Source organism: Onychostoma macrolepis, chromosome 23 (assembly GCF_012432095.1).
Source record: "Onychostoma macrolepis isolate SWU-2019 chromosome 23, ASM1243209v1, whole genome shotgun sequence".
Classification (NCBI taxonomy): domain Eukaryota; kingdom Metazoa; phylum Chordata; class Actinopteri; order Cypriniformes; family Cyprinidae; genus Onychostoma; species Onychostoma macrolepis.
The window spans coordinates 21113363-21133860 of record NC_081177.1 but is presented as its reverse complement, the minus strand read 5'-3'; the positions used below and the strand labels follow the sequence as shown (position 1 = coordinate 21133860).

Genomic DNA, 20498 nt, shown 5'->3' with positions numbered 1-20498 from the left:
GAAACTATAATGGTGTCTACTGGTATGTGATGGATTCTATTGGTGGGATGTTAAATCCTATTGGAAAAATGCCTAAAACACACTACAAAAAGGAATTTTGTAATGGTTTTACTGGAAAAAGCTAATGGTTTATAATGGTATTTCAATGGAAACCATTGGGATTTCTGTGATGGTTTCTATTGTTTTTGTTTTAGCAGGGATGCATTTTGTTTTTGCCCTTTCTTCTGTATTCTTTGATGGATCAAAAAAACAGCCGTTACTTGGCTGTCACTTTTGGTCATTTTATTTCATCCTTGCTAAATAAAAGTATAAATTTCTTTTAATAGCAGCAGATAATGATTATTTATTAAGTCATTATGACTTAATTTATTAAGCAACTCCTCCAGAAAATAAACTAAGTATAAGGGAAGGACACATGCAGAAACCATAAACATGAAAGAGGACAAAACCATTTTAAAATTTCAGCACTTTAATTCACCCAGTTCTGTTTGAGAAGTCGGTCTGCTCAAATGATTACAAGAAAATGAGTGAAAAGGAAAATAAAGGGTAAAAAAAAAACACAAACAGAAGTTCAAATCGCTCATCATATAGGCTAGTGAATGCTTACAGGGTTGAGAAAAGCATTGACAGCTATTACTCATCCACATTAAGAGCTATGAAATATCCAAAACTCAAGTTAATGCCAAGCTGGAAGTAATCAATCTGACAATAGTAACAAATACAGTCCAGAGATGCAGTACTGCTGCATGAGAGCACCGTACACTCATACAACGGCTGGAATTTGATCACTTTTCTCCTGAAAAAGCTTCTTGAGAGGATACCTTCACAATATAAAATACAGATTTTAACACTTTGAAATTAAGCCACTGAACGGGTCTAAGTATCAGGATTACAACGAGATCACCATCATGGTCAGAAATGTCATTTACTCCTGTCAAGTACATTTTCAAATGAACATACAGCCTTTATGAAGTCAATCATAGCTCTTTCATAACTTTCCTGAAGAAATATATTCTAAATATTATTGTCGGTTCACACACAAACTTTCATCACAAAGTTGCAAACTGTTCCAGGAATAAAATATACAGTTAAATTCTAACATTGGTGACACCTGTACGATACCATGTTATTTTGGTAAATATTAATGCATGCTTTGGCTTGTATAGAAAGTTCTATACAATTTGTAGCTTTAAATGTTAAAATGAAACCTTCGACCAAAGCAGAGAGATTTTAAACCGCTATAACTTAGTACACAACAAAATCATGACATATACAGTCTTATTTTCTCATTTTAGTAGTGAAAAAATGAAGAAAAAAAACAAACAAAAAAAAACAACCTTGTTTTGAGGTTATGTTGGCACATTGAAAGCAGATTAATGAACTGACACACAGAGAAAGAGAAGGAAATAATAAACATAATAAAATTTTGAAGAGGGGGGTGAAAGTGTTTTCTAACATATAACTGGGTCCTGTAAAAATGCAGTTAAAACTCTATGCCAAACCCAAACCTTGGGTTTTCCAAGAGATTTCTTTGAGTCGGTGAATTGCAGTAGGAATTATACATCTCTTAAGTTTTTTTTCGTTCTGTCTGCCCACTAGTAGCATTATCCTAAACTCCATTGTAGCTCAGATTCATCCTCTTCCCTCCAGAACTGAAGCTGGTATGGGGGCCAGACAGTGGCGTTGTGGTGGATGCCCCTGGTGGTCACACAGCAGTACAGCAGCGGTTCTCAAACAGTTGTTCAATGACAGAGCTGTCTGCTAACGTGGACACATCACCCAAATCCCGCTCATTACACGCTATCTTCCGCAAAACACGACGCATGATCTTGCCTAATAAAACAAATACAAAAAACAGAAGAACACTTGAGCATCATAAACATTAAGGCTTTAATAATAAACAGTCCAATATTAATACCTGATCTGGTTTTTGGAAGGCTGGGGGCATTCTGAATATAGTCAGGTGTAGCTATGGCACCAATCTTCTCTCTCACTGTTTAAAAAAAGAAAAGAAAAGGGAAGTGAAAAAGACATTACTTGTAGTTCCTGAAAAAAAAAAAAAAAACACTTCACATAAACCCATTATAATAAAGGCCATATTTACCTGTGCCCTTCAGCAAGTAGGAAATATACAAATATATAAAATTATCAAACACTAAATCAAACATCTATTAAATATAGATGAATCCTTAAAGCTACAAAAGCTACTGAGTTCCTCTTTTTCTTTTGTTCTTTGATTAACAGACATCATAGCAGCTGGGTTATTAGATTATTTGGCTGCTATTACTTTAAGAGATGCCGCTGCTGAACGTGACGCGGATTTGACATGCATGCTCGTAGTTTCAGTCACGCATTAATATGAAATGATACAGGCTACAGCGCGCGCCGCCACATTTGTACGTGCGATTGAAGAGCATGCACTACGAGCACAGTATAACGTCTGACAGAACCGGAAGATTTCATTTTTATTGATATAGGGCCTGACAACTACTCATCTGACCACAGTTCAATGATGTTCTTCTGAAGCTCCTCGTTACCTGTACCGTACCACGCTGAGGCGAAGTAGACAGCGTGTCTGCAAGGTCTCCTGTTTGATGTGGACGTAAGGATGATCTGCGTCTAAATAAACGCAATTCTTATCAAGAAAAAGAGACAGAAGCAGCATTTGTGAGAGGGGTGGCCAACCCTAGCTCTGTCCCTGCATTAATTGCGTTAAATATTTTTTAGCGTCGTTAAACTGGAAAAATGAATCGCCTGCATTAACACGCTAATTTTGACAGCAGCACATATATACACAAACTTTTGTTTATCCTTATTAAAGTTTGACAGTTTAACATAACTTTTGTTGTATTGAAAAGAGTTCAAATGCACTAGACTTTGCGCATGCAATAATGCCGTAATAACGTCATACTTCCCAGCATCTTTTTAAAAAACATAATTCATCCAAATAATAATACATACAAAAATACATAATCTACATCACTTTACAGTAAAGACTGTGTTGTTTTTAAAAAAACAAATTCAGCTAAGAATCCACGCTGATCTTCTATTGGTCTTCATATGATACGAATTCGCAGGGCAGCGTTCACCAAACTTGAACTTCGGAATCAAAATTTGCATTCCTGTGTCCCACATTCATATACGTATGAATAGTCAATGGAATGAAGAGTGTAGTGTGACCGACCTTTTACATGAGAGTGACTAAATGACGACAGAATCGTAATTCTTGCATGAAATATTCCTTTCAGCACACACACCTTGCTTTTTAAGCTCCGCCTCCAGCTTTTGGTTGTAGTTGATTCCGTCATTGAGGGTGACAAAACAGTAGAGACTCTCGCCTTTAACAGGGTGTGGCCGCCCCACAACCGCTGCCTCAGCTACAGCTTCATGCTCCACCAGAGCCGACTCCACCTCTGCAGTGCTTAGTAAGTGCCCTGGAAGAAATATATCCACCACCAATATATCAACGCTTTTGTTCTATTACAGGCCATTTTGTTGGTAATTAGGCTACTTCAATGCTTTGTAAATCGCTAGAGTCATATCAGTAGAGATACAAAACAGGCAAGAGACAAATGATTGGAAAGTGTGGCCCGAATTTCGTAATTAGCTTTTTTCGAAACTCATTATTTCAGCATCTGTAGGTCCAGGTCACACATTTTCTCTCTCCACATTGGGGAAATTACAAAACAGGAGAAATTTTGGGATTATGTAATTAAATTAAAAGAACAAGAAACAAACGAATGTCCTTATCCTCTACTCACCAGACACATTCAACATGTCATCTATCCTTCCGGTGATCCAGTAGTACCCGTCTTTATCTCTACGACAACCTGGACAGACACATTACACCATTAACTAAAGCACAAACTGTCTCTCACTTCACACTTATAGTAAAACTAAATATGAGTCACAGCACAAATTACCATCTCCAGTCACGTAGTATCCAGGGAATTTCTTGAAGTAGGTGGTTTCGAATCTTTCGTGGTTCCCGTACACAGTTCTCATCAGACCTGGCCAAGGCTGTTTAAACACCTGAGGAAAAGAAGCGCTTGTGTTTTAAACTAGAATTTCACATGTGGATAAAATGTAACTGATTCATTAGCGTTAAGAAATTTAAAACATGAAAAACAAAGAAAATGGTCAAATCAAATATTTACGAAAAATATACAACTTATCTATTCTCAAAATTCACTTTACCAGATAGCCCTCACTTGGTCCTTCAAGTTCCTCCCCCGACTCATTCAGAATAGCAGGTACAACCCCAAAAAAGGGAAATGTCTACAAAATGTAAAAACATCAATCACCATTCAGAAATTACTAAAAGTAATTCCACTGTACCACACTAAGCTTAATTCAACAATTATGTTTCTACTTTGTAGTAACAGAAGAAATTATTTTACATTATCTCTGGTAATGAACCTTGTATCATTTGTCTCTTTCAGCAACATGACAAATATATACGCTAGTAACACTACTGTTCAAAAGTTTTGGGTCAGTAAGATCTATTTCTTTCAAAAAAAATAATTAATGATTTCTCTTAGCGAAAGGAGTCACTTGGTGAGTATAAGAGACTTCCTTCAAATACAAAACATCTTACCAACACCAAAATTATTCATTTATTCATTCATATCACGTTCACTCACAGCAGAGCCAGGCTTCATGGGAGTAGCAGCCGGCAGAGGGGTCATCACATGCCCACCCTGAGGAAGATACAAACAAAAGACAAGTGACCTTACAGTAGACAGTTTCAAAGCAACATTGATGTTACTGCATCACAGTTCATACCGTCTCAGTCTGCCAGAAGGTGTCCACCACAGGACATTTCTTCTCTCCCACCACGTTGTAGTACCACTGCCAGGCTTCTGGGTTTATGGGCTCCCCTACGGTTCCCAAAATCTTCAGGGAGGTCCGCTTATACCTGACGGCAACAAACATGCAAACCATTCTGAATACTAGTCAGAAGTATTCAGCAGTATTCTGAATGTAGCAAAAACTATCAAGACACTTGCGTTTAAATAGCTTTAATTAGTCTTAAAGACAAATAAGTTGTTTATGAAGGGCCAAAAAGCTTGATTATTGTAAATTGTGAAAAAAAAAAAAAAAAGTAATAAAGAATGAGTAGATGTATCTGATACTGCATCAAGGTTGTGTACTGCTGATTGAGGTCAGAAAGTTGGCACATCCTGGCACCAGTTGTGAATGGACTTATAATGAATGGACTTATAAACGCTGCTCTGTTTACAGACTTTGTAAGCAAACAGAGTACAAAGAGAATACAGAGCAATCACATAACACATGAGATGAGTAGTACTATCGAATGTTACTATACAGTATCTTTATAGTAGTTATGATCATTATCATCAAGTCTTATCAAATGGGAGAAAAAGTGTCCTAGATGCATAACAGATTACCAAGCAATGGCAATAACAAATACACATTCATAATACTGTCAATGCTCATTCCTAAACATTATACTGTAAACATGATACTGTATATACTATGTATACACAGTGTGAGTACAAAACATTATTTAAACAAAAGAAAACATTTTACAAGCAAGTTTATCAAACTTTTTCAGACTGTCAGCCATCCAGTCAGTGTTTTCACACTTTTGACCAATGAATTTGAACAGTGTTCCAGTTATTTGTGATTACTGGATAAAGATTTCACAAAAAAAACACTAATTACATTAAATTAATTAATTAAAAACAAGCTAAATTAATTTTCAAAAATTCAACTAATTCTAGGTTAGAAAATATGTTGATGGTTTTATATAACAATGAAAAAAGTAAACTAACACTACCATTAACACAACAAAAGTTTGGTGTCGGTAAGATCTTTGTGTGTTTTTGAAAGGTGCTTTTATATTGTTTCATGCTCACCAATGCTGCATTATTTAATTAAAAACATGGTAAAAACAGCAAAATAGTAAAATATTATTTAAGATTAAAATTACTGTTTTCTATTTTAATATATTTTAAAATGTAATTTATTCCTGTAATGGCAAAGCTGAATTTCCAGCATCATTACTCTGGTCTTCAGTGTCACATGATCATTCAGAAATCATTCTAATACACTGATTTGCTGCTCAAAAACTTTTCGTATTATTAATGTTGAAAAGTGCCGTTTAATATTTTTGTGGAAACCATAATATGATTTTATTTTTTCAATATTCTTAAAAAAAAAAAAAAAAACAGCATTTATTTGTAATAGAACTCTTTTATAACAGTGGTAAAGTCGCTACAGTCACTTTTAATCAATTTAATTCAACCTCGCTGAATAAAAGTTTAATTTCTATTTTTTTAAAAATCCCCTTACTAAGCCTAAATGAACGGTAATGTACATTTCCTATATGTATAAGTTTTTTTTTTCCCCCATGATTTTTTAGACTTTATTAATTTCCATGACTTTTTCAGGCTCAGAAATCACAGCCTGTCTAGTGTACTAAATCTAGGACGGACACAAAACGTACTTCTGAACGGGCTCACTGCCATACTTCATCAAGAGCCGGATGGCGGTGGGTGCTGTGTAGAACTTGGAGATGTGATATTTATCAACAATCTCCCACATTCGGCTCACATCCGGGTATGTGGGAAGACCCTCAAACTAAAAATAGAAGAATAAAAATTCATATTATACAACAATAAATGCTTGCGTAGATGAGTCAATGTGTTTATCAGGACGTCCCCCTCACCAACACACTGGTCGCGCCATTGGCCAACGGCCCATATGTGATGTATGAGTGACCGGTGATCCAACCAATGTCTGCAGTGCACCAGTACACATCATCAGAGTGATAATCAAACACCATCTTAAAGGTGGCCGCAGTGTAAAGCATGTAGCCACTCACTGTATGCAATACACCCTAGTGGAGTGGTACAAAAAGAGGGACAAATAAATATATATATATATATATATATATATATATATATGAGACATATATGAAAAGCAAATTTGCACAGTTGAAGGAGGATTGGGTTGTTTGGAGGATCTACCTTAGGTTTCCCAGTAGAGCCGCTGGTGTAGAGGATAAAGAGCGGGTCTTCTGAATCACACCAGACAGGCTCACACTCCTCTGATGCTCCACCAATCAGAGAGTGCCAACACAAATCAATCTCAGGATTCCATGGCACCTGCACCAATCACAGCACAGAGAGCGCTCATAATTAACTCATCCCGTATAACTTGTGTTTACTCTTGCTGGTGTCACACTTCAGAGAACAATACAAAACTTAAGGATCCTGATGTTATCAAATCAGTCTGAGAAGGTCATAAACTGTAAATGATGCTGGGCTGAACAGAACAAATGCTGCTTTCAAGTCAAGAGAAGTCCCTACTTTGTTCCAAATTGTAGTTATAACATTACATGTAGCTAAGCATGTACATAAGGTGTGTAAATATTTATATGTACTTTATCAATCTCGTACTGTCACAGAGGATAAAGGGAAAATGTAGTTTGGTAGCCCGTTTCATAAGCTGGCTAAATGAGAACTATTTTCTGATGTCACAATCATCTATAAAAAGTAATTCTAGTTCTACTTCCTCATTTACAAACACATTTTATACAGAGCAAACTCTACCAACATCAATTATGTTGGTGTTACAAAATCAGATCAGTGCCATTTCACTATTTTAGTAAAAAAAAAAAATTATATATTTTTTTTTAATTAGATTTTATTTGTATACTTTCAGTTTTCATTTTAGTTTGAGTAATTTCTAAAAATTAATTTTTATTAGTTTTTTTTTTTTTTTTATCTCTAGCTATTTTTATCCTATTTTCCATTTAGTTATGTTCAGCTTTCATTTTAATTTTATTTTAAGTTTTAGTAATTTTGTTATGTGCCTTTATCACTTTTATTAGTTTTTTTTAATCTCTATTTGGCTATTTTTATTCTATTTATTTAGGTATGTTCAGTTTTCATTTTAATTTTAGTTTAAGTTTTAGTCATTTTGTTATGTACTTGTCACTTTTATAATTTTTTAAAAATCTCCATTTAGCTATTTTTATTCTATTTTCTGTTTAGGTATGTTCAGTTTTCATTTCAAATCAGTTGCCAAGACAGCATTTCTAATTTTCTAAGGTTTTTTAGTTCAAGTTGTTTCATCTAATAGTTGCAGCTTTATTATATTTAACAGAAATAATTTAGAAGTTTTAGTTACCAATAAGACTGCTTAACCGCACAGTAAAAAAAATAAAAAATAAAAAAAGATAAATAAATGAGGACTTTTTTGAAACCCTTCAGATTACAATGAGCTTTCTGTTTGTTTTTATAAGGGAAAAGTCATTATGATGATAAAAATGCGTTCATCTTGTAAACACTTACTGGTCATTATAATAACTGCCCCTTTAGCTTAAACTCCTTTCCTGCACTTAAGTGCGAAGTGTTAGTTTCGATTTGAGCCATTGCCCTGCGATTGGCTGGTGGTTGTGCTAATTAAAAGGCGACCACAGCTTTTTTTCACTCTAGACTGTGTATTTGTTTGAGGTCTGTGCGCTGACGCGGAAGCGTTCAGCCGTCGTGTTCAGTCTCCTCGTGTAAAGACCTGCGACTTTTTCCTGCGCGACTTGAACCGAGCAACGACACCGAGCTACACAATTAAGTATCTTTTTTTCCTTCCTCACACACTCTGCTTTCCTATCCTCTTTCCTTCTACCTCTATCATGCGTCTCCAAAACATTCCGGCTCTCTCTCAGCCACGCTCTAAAATCACACGCAGACGGCAACGTAATCCCGCTAACCTACACCCTATCTCTACATCTTCCGCTACACCTCTGGCTTTCTCTGTGGGTCTCTGGAATTGTCAGTCAGCCGTCAACAAAACCGATTTCATTTCTGGCTTTTCTTTAAAATCCACTCTCAGCATCTTGGGCTTGACTGAGACCTGGATTCGTCCAGAAGACTCAGCAACCCCAGCTGCTCTCTCTACTAATTTCTCTTTCTCTCACACTTCGCGTCAAGTTGGCCGGGGTGGGGGTACTGGCCTGCTCGTTTCAAACAATTGGAAATACTCAACCCGCTCTACCCCATGCAATTACAACTCATTTGAATCTCATGCCATTACTGTATCAGCTCCGATAAAACTCCAGATTGTGGTAATCTACCGTCCCCCTGGACAAATTCTAGCCACCTTCCTAGAGGAGCTGGACGGGTTGTTGTCCTCTTTCGTGGAGGATGACACTCTACTCTTAGTCTTTGGTGATTTCAGCATTCACCTAGACAAGCCTTATGCTACAGACTTCCATTCACTCCTAGCTTCATTTGATCTCAAACGCCTTACCACTACTAGCACGCACAAATCAGGCAACCAACTGGATTTAATTTACACACGCAATTGTGCTGCAGATAACATTCTGGTACAGCCACTACACATCTCGGACCATTTCTTCATTACATTTACACTACATTTTGCTACCAGTGTGCCACCAACCCCCCTACCGGTTACTTTTAGACTAAACCTACGCTCCCTTTCTCCTTCCCATCTTTCATCTGTAGTATCCTCCTCTCTTCCCTCACCTACCCATTTCTCATCTCTGGATGTAAACGCAGCTACTGACACTTTATGCTCTACCTTAACTTCTTGCCTAGACGACATTTGTCTTCTCTCCTCTAGGTCAGCACGAGCTGCCCCTTCTAACCCCTGGTTATCTGATGTTCTTCGTGAACATCGGACAAAACTCAGAGTGGCAGAGAGAAAATGGCACAAATCAAACAACCCGTCGGACCAGAGTAGGTATCAGTCTCTGCTCTCATCTTTCTCTGCTGATGTCCACACTGCCAAATCCTCACATTTCCACAACAAGATCAACAGCACTCCAGACATGCGTAATCTCTTCAGAACATTTAATTCTCTCCTCTGTCCCCCTCCACCACCTCCCACCACTTCTATTACAGCTGATGACTTTGCAACTTTTTTTACAGACAAAACTAGATCGATCAGTGGTCAGTTCTCACCTCCACGCACACAGGACCCCCAACCAACCACATCCACTGCTAAAACTCCCATCTTCTCCTTCTGTCCCCTGACGGAGGCTGAAGTATCCAAACTTCTCCTCTCCAATCATCCTACAACATGTCCTCTTGACCCAATCCCCTCACACCTTCTGCAAGCAATCACTCCCACACATCATCAACACATCCCTCCTCACAGGCATCTTCCCCACTGCGTTCAAGCAGGCTCGGGTAACCCCACTGCTCAAAAAAACCTACATTAAACAATTCTCTTATAGAAAACTATAGACCTGTCTCTCTCCTTCCATTCATAGCGAACACACTTGAACGTGTTGTCTTCAACCAGGTCTCATTGTTTCTTTCACAGAACAACAAACTGGACGCTAAACAGTCAGGTTTCAGGAGTGGCCATTCAACTGAGACTGCGCTTCTTTCGGTCACTGAAGCCCTGCGAATTGCAAAAGCCCATTCCAAATCATCAGTCCTCATTCTGCTGGATCTATCTGCCGCGTTTGACACCGTCAATCATAAGATACTCCTCTCCACCCTCTCATCACTGGGCATCGCTGGAATTCCACTTCGCTGGTTTGAATCCTATCTCACTGGTAGGTCTTTCAGGGTGGCCTGGGAAGGGGAGGTATCCAAAGCACATACACTGGTCACTGGGGTTCCTCAGGGATCGGTTCTTGGACCCCTCCTCTTCTCCACATACACTACATCACTGGGTCCCATCACACAGGCACATGGATTCGCCTACCACTGCTATGCTGATGACACACAGCTCTATCTCTCCTTTCAACCAGATGATCCAACGGTAGCTGCAAGGATCTCAGGTTGCCTGGCAGACATCTCGGCATGGATGAAAGAACATCACCTTCAGTTTAACCTGGCAAAGACGGAGCTTCTTGTCTTTCCCGCCGCTCCAACTCTACAGCATGACATCACGATCCAGTTAGGTTCATCAACAATTACCCCATCAACTTCGGTCAGAAATCTTGGTGTAATCTTTGATGACCAGCTGACCTTCAAAGACCACATTGCAAAGACTGCCCGATCTTGCAGGTTTGCACTACACAACATCAGAAAGATCAGGCCCTTTCTGACGGAGCATGCTGCACAACTTCTTGTCCAGGCCCTTGTCATTTCTAGGCTGGACTTCCATCAAACACAGTCAAACCTCTACAAATGATTCAGAATGCGGCGGCACGACTGGTCTTCAAGGAACCCAAAAGAGCCCATGTCACACCTCTCTTTATCTCATTGCATTGGCTACCAATCGCAGATCGCATCAAGTTCAAGACACTGATGCTTGCTTATAGAACAACCACAGGCTCAGCACCCGCCTACATGCACTCACTATTAAGAATCTACATCCCCTCCAGAAGTCTGAGATCTGCTAGTGAGCGACGCCTCATGGTACAATCACAAAGAGGCTCAAAATCACTCTCCAGAACATTCTCGGTCACCATTCCTGGCTGGTGGAATGATCTTCCCACCCATATTTGGAGTGCTGGATCCCTGTCAATCTTCAAGCAACAGCTGAAAACTCATCTCTTTCGACACTACTTGACTTCACCTTACACATTTAAAAAAAAAAAAACTTTCTCCTTATTTATTCCTTCCCTTGCTAGCTTGTACTTATTTAAACCATTCCTGAGACTTGGAGTTACAAGCACTTCGTTTGTCGGATTGCCTCTTCAAGATGAATCGCTTTATTTATTCCCCAATTGTAAGTCGCTTTGGATAAAAGCGTCTGCAAAATGACTAAATGTAAATGTAAATGTAAATACACTCATTCCAGAATGACTTGAAAGCAGCAAAAGGATGAAATGTAAAGGGTGTTGTATGCAAACAATGCATGTAACACATTATTTAGAGGCTCATGTTGGCATTTATTTCATTCAGACTTATTTGATTCATTCAGTGCAATCTAACCAAAGTGAATAGAGTGCAGATGCCCATCTGCTTTAGTCAAAGGTGTTCTCAAAACTGAAAGAGAAAGCATCTGAAAAGATCAGGTTGAGTTAATAACACACACACACAAAAAAACAAAAACAAAAAAAACTTATGGACAAACAAAGAGAGACATTAACGTAACATACAACTCTACAAATCTAGTTTTTCATGCAGTTCAGAGACTGAAGGAACACCGTGAGCAGTGCACTTAAGTTCATTTAAGCTCATAGGAGAGAGTTAGTGTTTGACTACACGGAAAGAACCGTCAAATCCATTAGACAGTCGGAGCGGAAAAGGTTTCAGCACATACAACTGCTAACACAAGAGAGAGCTATAAGTCTATAGTCTAGTCACTATAACGATATAAAAGCTTTCCAGATACATTTGTGATGAAATCGTGAACTAGGGGACCAATAAAGTTTATGTGAGGAGATCATTTAGAACACGGACAGAAGGACACACCAGTCATTTATCAGAAATGTGACTATCAGTACTTTTACTAGGCGCAGTAAAAGGTTTTCAGTGCAAGCTTATGGATCAGAATTGGCGATCAAATCAAATGGAAACACTTCATAATAACCATCATTCACAAACGTTATAATACTTAACAGCAGTTGATAGCTCAATTTTTGAATGCAATGACGAATTATTTAACATTTTCAATGCATTAAGACAATAATGGCTTTGAAAACAAAGCAAGAATATGACTTTAAATTATGGCCTCATAACGCCAAGTCTGATGCATGTGTAAATGGTGTAAACTGCATTTGCAAAAGCAAACACACAGAGAGACACACACACACACACAGTGTTCTGTGAGAATGTGAGGATAGTAATAAAAGTCTCGAGCCATCCAAAGAGCAAGAGAGCCGCCCATGAGCACACAAACCCGTGTTAATAAGACAGGAGGAGTTTAAAGAAAACAAGTTATGCACAAAGGAGACATGAAATACCTGTGGGGAGGGACGGACCTTCCTTACTCTTTCTTTCTGTTTCTCCTGCTAAAGGGGGTTAATGGAGAGATTACTTACACTGAAAGAGGAAAAGGACACATAGACATGGACCCACATTGAAGGAGGAAATGAAATGCCAAAGATATTTTACATAAAAGTCCAACTGATATTACCGTATTTGAGTTATGGTTTTAAAACAGGTCATCTTGCATTGAGGAATGTCACACGCATTATATTCAACTGTTGCAAAGGTCTTCAGCACAACAGCTTCAGAGAAATCATGCCAGGCCTTTATGGATTTACAACAGTGACGAAACTTTGTTAAATAAGCAAGAGATCTCTGTAACACTCAGGACAATGCAAGACTCAAAACTCCACAGGAGGTGTACAGGACAAGAGTTAACATTTGAGAAATCGGAAAAAAAGGGTAACTGCAGTACTTTTTCATCTGAATGCATTTCCCATTTACCTGGACAGCTCTCCATTGATTCAGGTGTTATAATATATGAAGGCCTACTTATTTTCATGCGCAAAGCATGTGGCTTCTTTTTAACCTATATTAGAAAGTCAGCTCATAGGGCTTCGGTGTAAAAACGCAACTCAAATCAAACCTCAGGACAGTGTCAAAGCCACGGCCTAGTGTTCAGCGCATGGGCTCATGAGGGAAGCCTGAAAATGTATATTAAGCAGCGCAGCGGTTTTCAGCATTGATAATAATAATAATAATAATTAGAAATGTTTATAGAGCAGCAAATCAGCATATTAGAATGATTTTTGAAGAATCCTGTGACACTGAAGACTGGAGTAATGATGCTGAAAAATCAGCTTTACATTTAACGATATATTAAAATAGAAAACAGTTATTTTAAATTGTCAAAATAATTTCATAATATTAATGTTTTACTGTACTTTTGATCAAATAAATGCAGCCTCGGTGAGCTTAATGACTTCTTACAAAACCACCTGTAGCAATGTGGAGATATCCAAATGAGCATGAAACAAATTAAGATGAAAAAACTGAAAGTGTGAAGGTTGTTATCTGTACAGCTGTGGTGCAGAGGTTAAGCTCACCTGCAGATCAGGGCAGGCGCGTTTCGCTGGGGGCGACAGCGATCCAGACAAAGCCTCTTCTTTTGTGAGGTGTTTTAGCATTATACATTTATCCAATGTGAAAGACCTGACACAGTAAAAGACATGAAAGAATTAAGTGAACTCGAGAGACACTCTGTTGAGCACATACACGGCTACAGTGGCCACTTAATTAGGTGCCCAGTATTTCATGAGCAGCAAATCAGAATGATTTCTGAAGGATCATGTGACACTTAAGACTGGAGTAATGACGCTGACAATTCAGGTTTGCATCAAAGGAATCTATTTTAAAAATGGAAAAATAGTCATTTTAAATTGTGATAATAATATTTCCTGATTTGGTATTAGTTCTGTTGAAATCTAAAATAATCTGTGTAAAAAGACAGTAAAAGGCATGTTCTAAACACTGTCCAGTCCAGTCTTTCTTCCTCTAAATAGTTTCTTAATGAATCATTCAGGGAGCAAAGTTATTAAGTGGAACTGAATTAGTGAACCAAATTGGAAACAAGCATTATTGTTCCAATCACGGTCCTTTACTTCTGCTCTTTCACGTTTAACAAACTGAACCTAATGAAGTGGCCAACGTGAGTATGTGCACATGTGATAAGCACTGCACAACAATTTATTTTTACTAGTTAACTAGTGGTTATCATACTTGTCCCTGCATTTCTGTAGTGCCTCGTCAGCTATAAGCTTCAGATTGATTAGTTTATCACCGCGGTAAAAGCCATCTGGGAAAGACAGAGAGAGAAACACACAATAAAACAAACTTTTATTAACTTTTCATTTGCCTAAAATCTAATATTCACAGATAATCATGAAAAGACAAAGACAGTAAACTTTTATTAGGTGATAACAGATGTTGGTCTTATCACGGCCGAGATGCGTATTTTATGGTTATAGTTCACTCTCAATCTTCCAATAAGATCATGAACTGTGTGTCAATCTCAATGCAATTTTAAAGACTTCAGCTCTACCTCCAAGTCTAATATCAGACTAATCATTTCAGTGGAACGTCTCTTTTACAATTACAATCAGACAATGTAAATAATATCCTGATATTTGGCAACAAGACGGATCAATATATAAACCATGTCAAGAACCCATTAACTTAATGTATTAGTTTATCTTCCAGCCTTTAAAAACAACTTAATGATGGATTACGGAGTCAAATTTATTCCAAAAACTCATTCTGCTTTCTAAACTTACCAAACTCTCAGCATTTAGTTCCCTGTCAATACTAAAAAAAAAAAACAAAAACAAAAAAAAAAAACACGCAGCTGCAGGCTAAACAGCTTTTGATGGTAATATGATTAACACCATCTTTAATCCCCAGACTTGTGAACAATGTGAAACGCTGCGCTCTTTTGCAAAAAAAGTAAATGGAAATGCAGATGATTAACTTTGGGATTAGCTGCTTTAAGATTACACACTTTGAGTAAGTTACTTCTGATTGTTTGGCATGCTTTCCCCACCTGCGGTTATAAGAATACAGCATTGAGAGTCCATGATCCTTTCACACAATGACTCAGCGGAGAAACCGGCAAACTGGGTTGTGAATACAAAAATGAGAGTAAATATAATGTTGCAACAATATTGTGATATTGTGTTATTAAATTTTTTACACTGCGCCAACTCTTTCTACAAACAAACCAACTGATGAAAGAAAAAGTCTGATAGAGATCACACCCTGCAAAACATGTATGGGTACTTTGTTTTTACATGTTTTGGTTGGTCAACACAGCTAAGCTCCAAGAGAAGACAAATTAAATAATTTGCAAATGACAAAGGACTGACCACTATAGAGTGGACCGCTCCAATCCGAGCGCAGGCCAGCATAGCCACCACCAGCTCCACCACCATGGGCATGTAAATAGATACACGGTCACCTTTCTTCACGCCTGCATAGTCAGAGAGAAAAAAAAAAAAAAAAAAAGAAAGAGAAAGGGACCGACATTGGACATTGCCTTAATACACAACATCAATGTCAAATCTTAAACCTGCTGCTGGTCACTATTATACCAACAGTTCAACAAAATTTGTGTTTTACCTTGCGACTTGAGAACATTGGCAAACTTGCAGACTTGCTGAAGCAGTTCTCTGTATGTCACTGTCTTTTCATCTCCAGGTTCATTACCCTCCCTGTACAAAACAATGCCCAGAAATATAACTCTCATAAGTGACAGTAATTGTTCAGAGATTCCACAAAAATATTACGCAGCAAATTGTTTCCCAAAACTGTTTATTGAGCAGCAAATTAGCATATCAGAATAATTTCTGAAGGATCATGTGACACTGAAGACTGGAGTAATGAAGCTTTGCATCACAGTTATTTTAAATTGTAATAATATTTCACATTATTACTGTGTTTTTGAACAAATAAATGCAGCCTTGATGAGCGTAACAGACTTCTTTCAAACAGAACTTGTTTCAAACATATTTTCTAACACAGTTCATTCATATATTGTGTTCAACAGCAAAGTTTGAACATCAGACACTGAGCGGGTTGTTTGTGCATCTCCTAGATTCATCCGTATTTTACATTTTAATGCTCAATATTTGTTTCTGATCCGTTTTAATTACTGTAAGCCTCTGCTAACACTTATTTTGGTGTGAGAAGTTCCCTTAAATGTCCCCTACAGGTTAATAAGTGACTTTTTTATTTTGACTTTGTATGTCAGCTGACAATCTTAAAATAGAAGCGCGTTCTGACACAGGAAGGAAAAGTCTGGCAAACAAAAACAACTGCAGAAGAGATCCACACTTGAGCATTTCAAACTGAATTCTGAAATGATTTGAACTTGTGTCGTAACAAGAAACGATTGTTTTCGCAATGCCAGTTTAGCAATTGTGAAGTTTTCAGAGAACTAGCAACTGCCCCAGACAATATTTGTTGCACACAAAGTCTTTACAGGCTATTTTCGTAGCTCTGAATGAACAATGACTGCCAAAAATGTCCTCATGAACTGCATGGACAGCATCCAGCACAGATATGCACATGAAGAAATGAACACTATGAAGATGCAATACTGCAGATGCACCTTATTCTGGGTGGAGCGCTATTGGCAGGACCTGGTTCAAGCTTCCATAATTTACTTAAATAGCATGAGAGTCTAAATTTATCTCAGTTGTTTTGCTCTGACTTACATGTCTGTCAACATTTGCCATGTTAATGTATTAATAGCTCAGGCCCAGTAATATTATACTGACTCCAGTGATCTAAACCACGTAGATTTGTAGCCAAATATCCAGGTCTCAACCTGAATGCAACTTTGGTTTAACCTTGTGCTTAACGAACTGGGCTGATACCTGAAAGATTTTAGATTGAAATCCTGAAAGGGTTCAAACATGAGCAATCATCATAAACCAATGTTGATTCAGAGGTATTACATGTAATGCATGTTGTTTTGTATAATAACAATGGCTAAAATGACAGTTAAAAGTAGATGCACTGAAATTCAAAACACTAACACCAAACATGTCGTCACATGCACAACTTTTGGGGTAAACTGAAACATTTAAACTACAGCCTTTACTAACCAGTAAAAAGCCACTTTGTCACCCAGTTTCCTCTCATAGACGTTGCGGTCCAAAACATTATAGCAGATGTTGGTTGTGGCACCTTCCATGCACTTCACGAAAATTTCACCCTTGGTTACGTCGAAATTGTAGTCCAGAAACTTCCCGGTGTATTTTGTCTTCCAGAAAAAATCTTTGGCGACATCTCCCCAGAACTCTGGACACAACAGGACGAACACACCAGAACATTAATGCACAGCGGATTCATAACTGAGATTCAGAGCAAGACCATAAACACACCTACCTATCATTGGCACTAGCATCAACAGAGGGTAATGTTAAAAAAATATATAAAAATGTGTTGTTGTCTTTTCTAGGAAATGCACTTGGGCTAAGTATGGATTTTTAATTAATAAATAAAAAAAAGAATTGTCTCAAGTATTTAAAAAACAACAATAGTAATACATTGGTACTACATTTATAAAACGGGGTAATGTTTTTAAGCATATCATAAGGGCATGTGGTGCTTTTTTTCTAGGAAATGCATGTGGGCAAAATATGAATGTTTATTTTTTTTAAATGTATTTTAATGATAAAACAACAACAAGCATATTAACATTATTAAAACAAAAAAATGTATATTTTATTTCAATTGTACTAGTATAAACATGTTGATGCTTTATTATATTTATTTATTTATAAAGCATATCTACAAGGGAATGTGTGTTTTTTTTCTTTTTTTTAAGTATTTAAAATTAGTGCTGTCAAACGATTAATCACACTCAAATTAAAGGTTTTACTTTACATTATACATGAAAGTGTACTGTATATATTCATGTATATATAAATACACACACACAGTATATATTGAAAATATTTCCGTGCATACATTTATATGTGTTCATATTCTTATATTTTATATAAATATATTTAATTTATAAACATAACATTTTTCTTAAATATACACATGCATGTGTTTGTAGTTATATATACATAAACATACACAGTATGCACGCATATATTATGCAAACAAACTTTTATTTGGGATGCGATTAATCGCGATTAATCGTTTGACAGCACTATTTAAAATTAAAACAACTTTTAATAATATTGCAGATAAAAATAATATCTTAAACACGAACAACTAAAAGTTATGCTAGTTAGATCCTACAATAACAGATTAAATGCAATGATTACAGCCAAATAATAAACAATTTAAAAATACAGCATCATAGGTGGGTTTATTACTGATGTCCAAAACTGCTGTCTATGCTTTGAGATACAGCCAAGTGCCGCTTTTTCCCACAAAATAACAGCTTTTAACCAGTTAATGACCTGCTCGATGAAACTCACCCCCAGGAGACTCGACAGATTTGATGTACAGCTCTTTGTACTTCTCAAAGCTGGGAATGTGCGCTTCTTTCTTCAAGTCCCCTGAAGCATGTAGCACATCGTCGCCTGGTGCCTTGTCAGGAATCATCTTGCCAATTCAATTCAATGGACGCAACTAATACAACTTCACTTAGAAAAACACAACCGATCACTGGCCTAACGTGTGTAAGTCACTTCCGTGTGGGAGAGTTTCACTCCCATACAGGCGCTGTGTGCATTTGAGCCCGAAATGTTGAACAAAAGAAAAGTTCAATCCAGATTGCAATCTAGACGCCGCTATTGGGTTTTAACGAAGCGGCGACGATCCGGATTCAGTTTGCAAAGGACGAGCTCTCCGAGACGCGTTTAAAAACCGGACTTGCAATTATTATTATTATTACTACAACAAACAGACTTAAATGTTGATCCGGCGATTGTAGACGAAATAAAATAAGTTTGGATTTAGAAGAAGTTCTACATATAGAAGATATATACATATATATGTAAAAAAAAATCAAGATGTACTTGAGAGCTGTCAAACAGACAGCAGTCTCCTCCAGCTTGAGGTTATCTTGTTTGAGGTCGAATAAAGCTGGAAATAATTCCCGGCGTTAGAGAAGAAATGCAGCCTTTATTTGAATCAAACATGCAGTCAAAATAGCCGTGCGTGTAGCATGAGATCAGTCATTCTTCCACGCGTGGATTACAAATCCTCGGTGTGTCTGCAGGAGGACAGCCATTGAAGCGTAGAAATACTGCACACGGCTAGAATAACAACTAACGCGAAACGCAAGTGCTTAGATGGGCGGGGCTTAATGTACCGGATGTTGTTTCTAATTGGTCCGATGTGACTATTCATGGCGTACTTTTTTTTTTTTTTAAGCAAAATTATACATTATAATGAACAATTTAAAAACTAAGATATAAAATGGTGTATATAAATAAATCCCATTTTTTTTAACAACTCACATGCAGATTTATTCTCAGAGTTGAAGTCGTGGGTTTTATAAGTGAATTTACATTTATTTATTTGAAATCTAATCAAAAGTATACAAATATCAATCTTATTTTGAACAACACATTTAGTGGATTTTGCAACAGTTTTCACTCCAAAGAAATTTCCAGTATGGAATAATTTGGTATAGTAACAATCAACTTTCTAAACGATAACTCTTATTATTTTTGGTAATCAAATTGCAATTTCCAACTACACTTTCAAGTATGCCAAATGAGAAACATTAAACGCATAATATTTAAAAACAGTGGCAAAGGTCGTAACGCTTCGCTCATCTATATCATAGATGATATAAGTATCAAATGTTGTGGGCCACCAAACGCCCTCCAGAGGAGCCCTCTGCAGCTCATGGAAGCCTCAGAACCACAGGCGCACAATGACAGAGTCGCTCGGAGCATGTTTGAGCTCACCGTGACCTCTACCGGACGGAGGGCCATCCTCATTGCCAATGACAATGAAAATATTTCATATTTCATATTTCATATTTTTTAAAACTAAAATAGATGGGCAATTCAGAAAAGAAAACACATGGTAACCATTCTTTAATTATAAAACATTTTCCTATAAAAGACACTGGCAACTGATGGCTAATATAAGCTGTTTAAATGAACCGAGTAGCTCATTTTAGCGCCCCCATGTGGCCAT

At 37.3% G+C, this 20498-nt stretch overlaps 2 protein-coding genes across 3 annotated transcripts; one reads left to right on the top strand and one right to left on the bottom strand.

The window, feature by feature from the left end:
• Positions 1-530: 530 nt before the first annotated feature.
• On the bottom strand, positions 531-19614 carry acss2 (acyl-CoA synthetase short chain family member 2). 2 transcript variants are annotated; one of them, XM_058763404.1, is made up of 19 exons: positions 18821-19614; positions 17489-17684; positions 15999-16090; positions 15746-15849; positions 15424-15496; positions 14604-14679; positions 13931-14036; positions 12860-12907; positions 6996-7133; positions 6695-6865; positions 6473-6606; positions 4786-4918; positions 4644-4700; positions 4198-4278; positions 3924-4032; positions 3762-3830; positions 3258-3434; positions 1919-1993; positions 531-1833 (listed from the first exon to the last, which is right to left on the bottom strand). In XM_058763404.1, exons 1-19 carry the CDS (start codon positions 18945-18947, stop codon positions 1706-1708), a joined length of 2094 nt encoding a protein of 697 aa, XP_058619387.1. In that variant the 5' UTR covers positions 18948-19614; the 3' UTR covers positions 531-1705. The 2 variants fall into 2 exon arrangements, with proteins under 2 accessions (XP_058619387.1, XP_058619388.1); XM_058763405.1 differs by lacking the exon at positions 12860-12907.
• On the top strand, positions 7142-12840 carry LOC131532064 (uncharacterized). The gene is made up of 2 exons (XM_058763406.1): positions 7142-10555; positions 10754-12840. Exon 1 carries the CDS (start codon positions 8663-8665, stop codon positions 10211-10213), a length of 1551 nt encoding a protein of 516 aa, XP_058619389.1. The 5' UTR covers positions 7142-8662; the 3' UTR covers positions 10214-10555; positions 10754-12840.
• Positions 19615-20498: the final 884 nt, after the last annotated feature.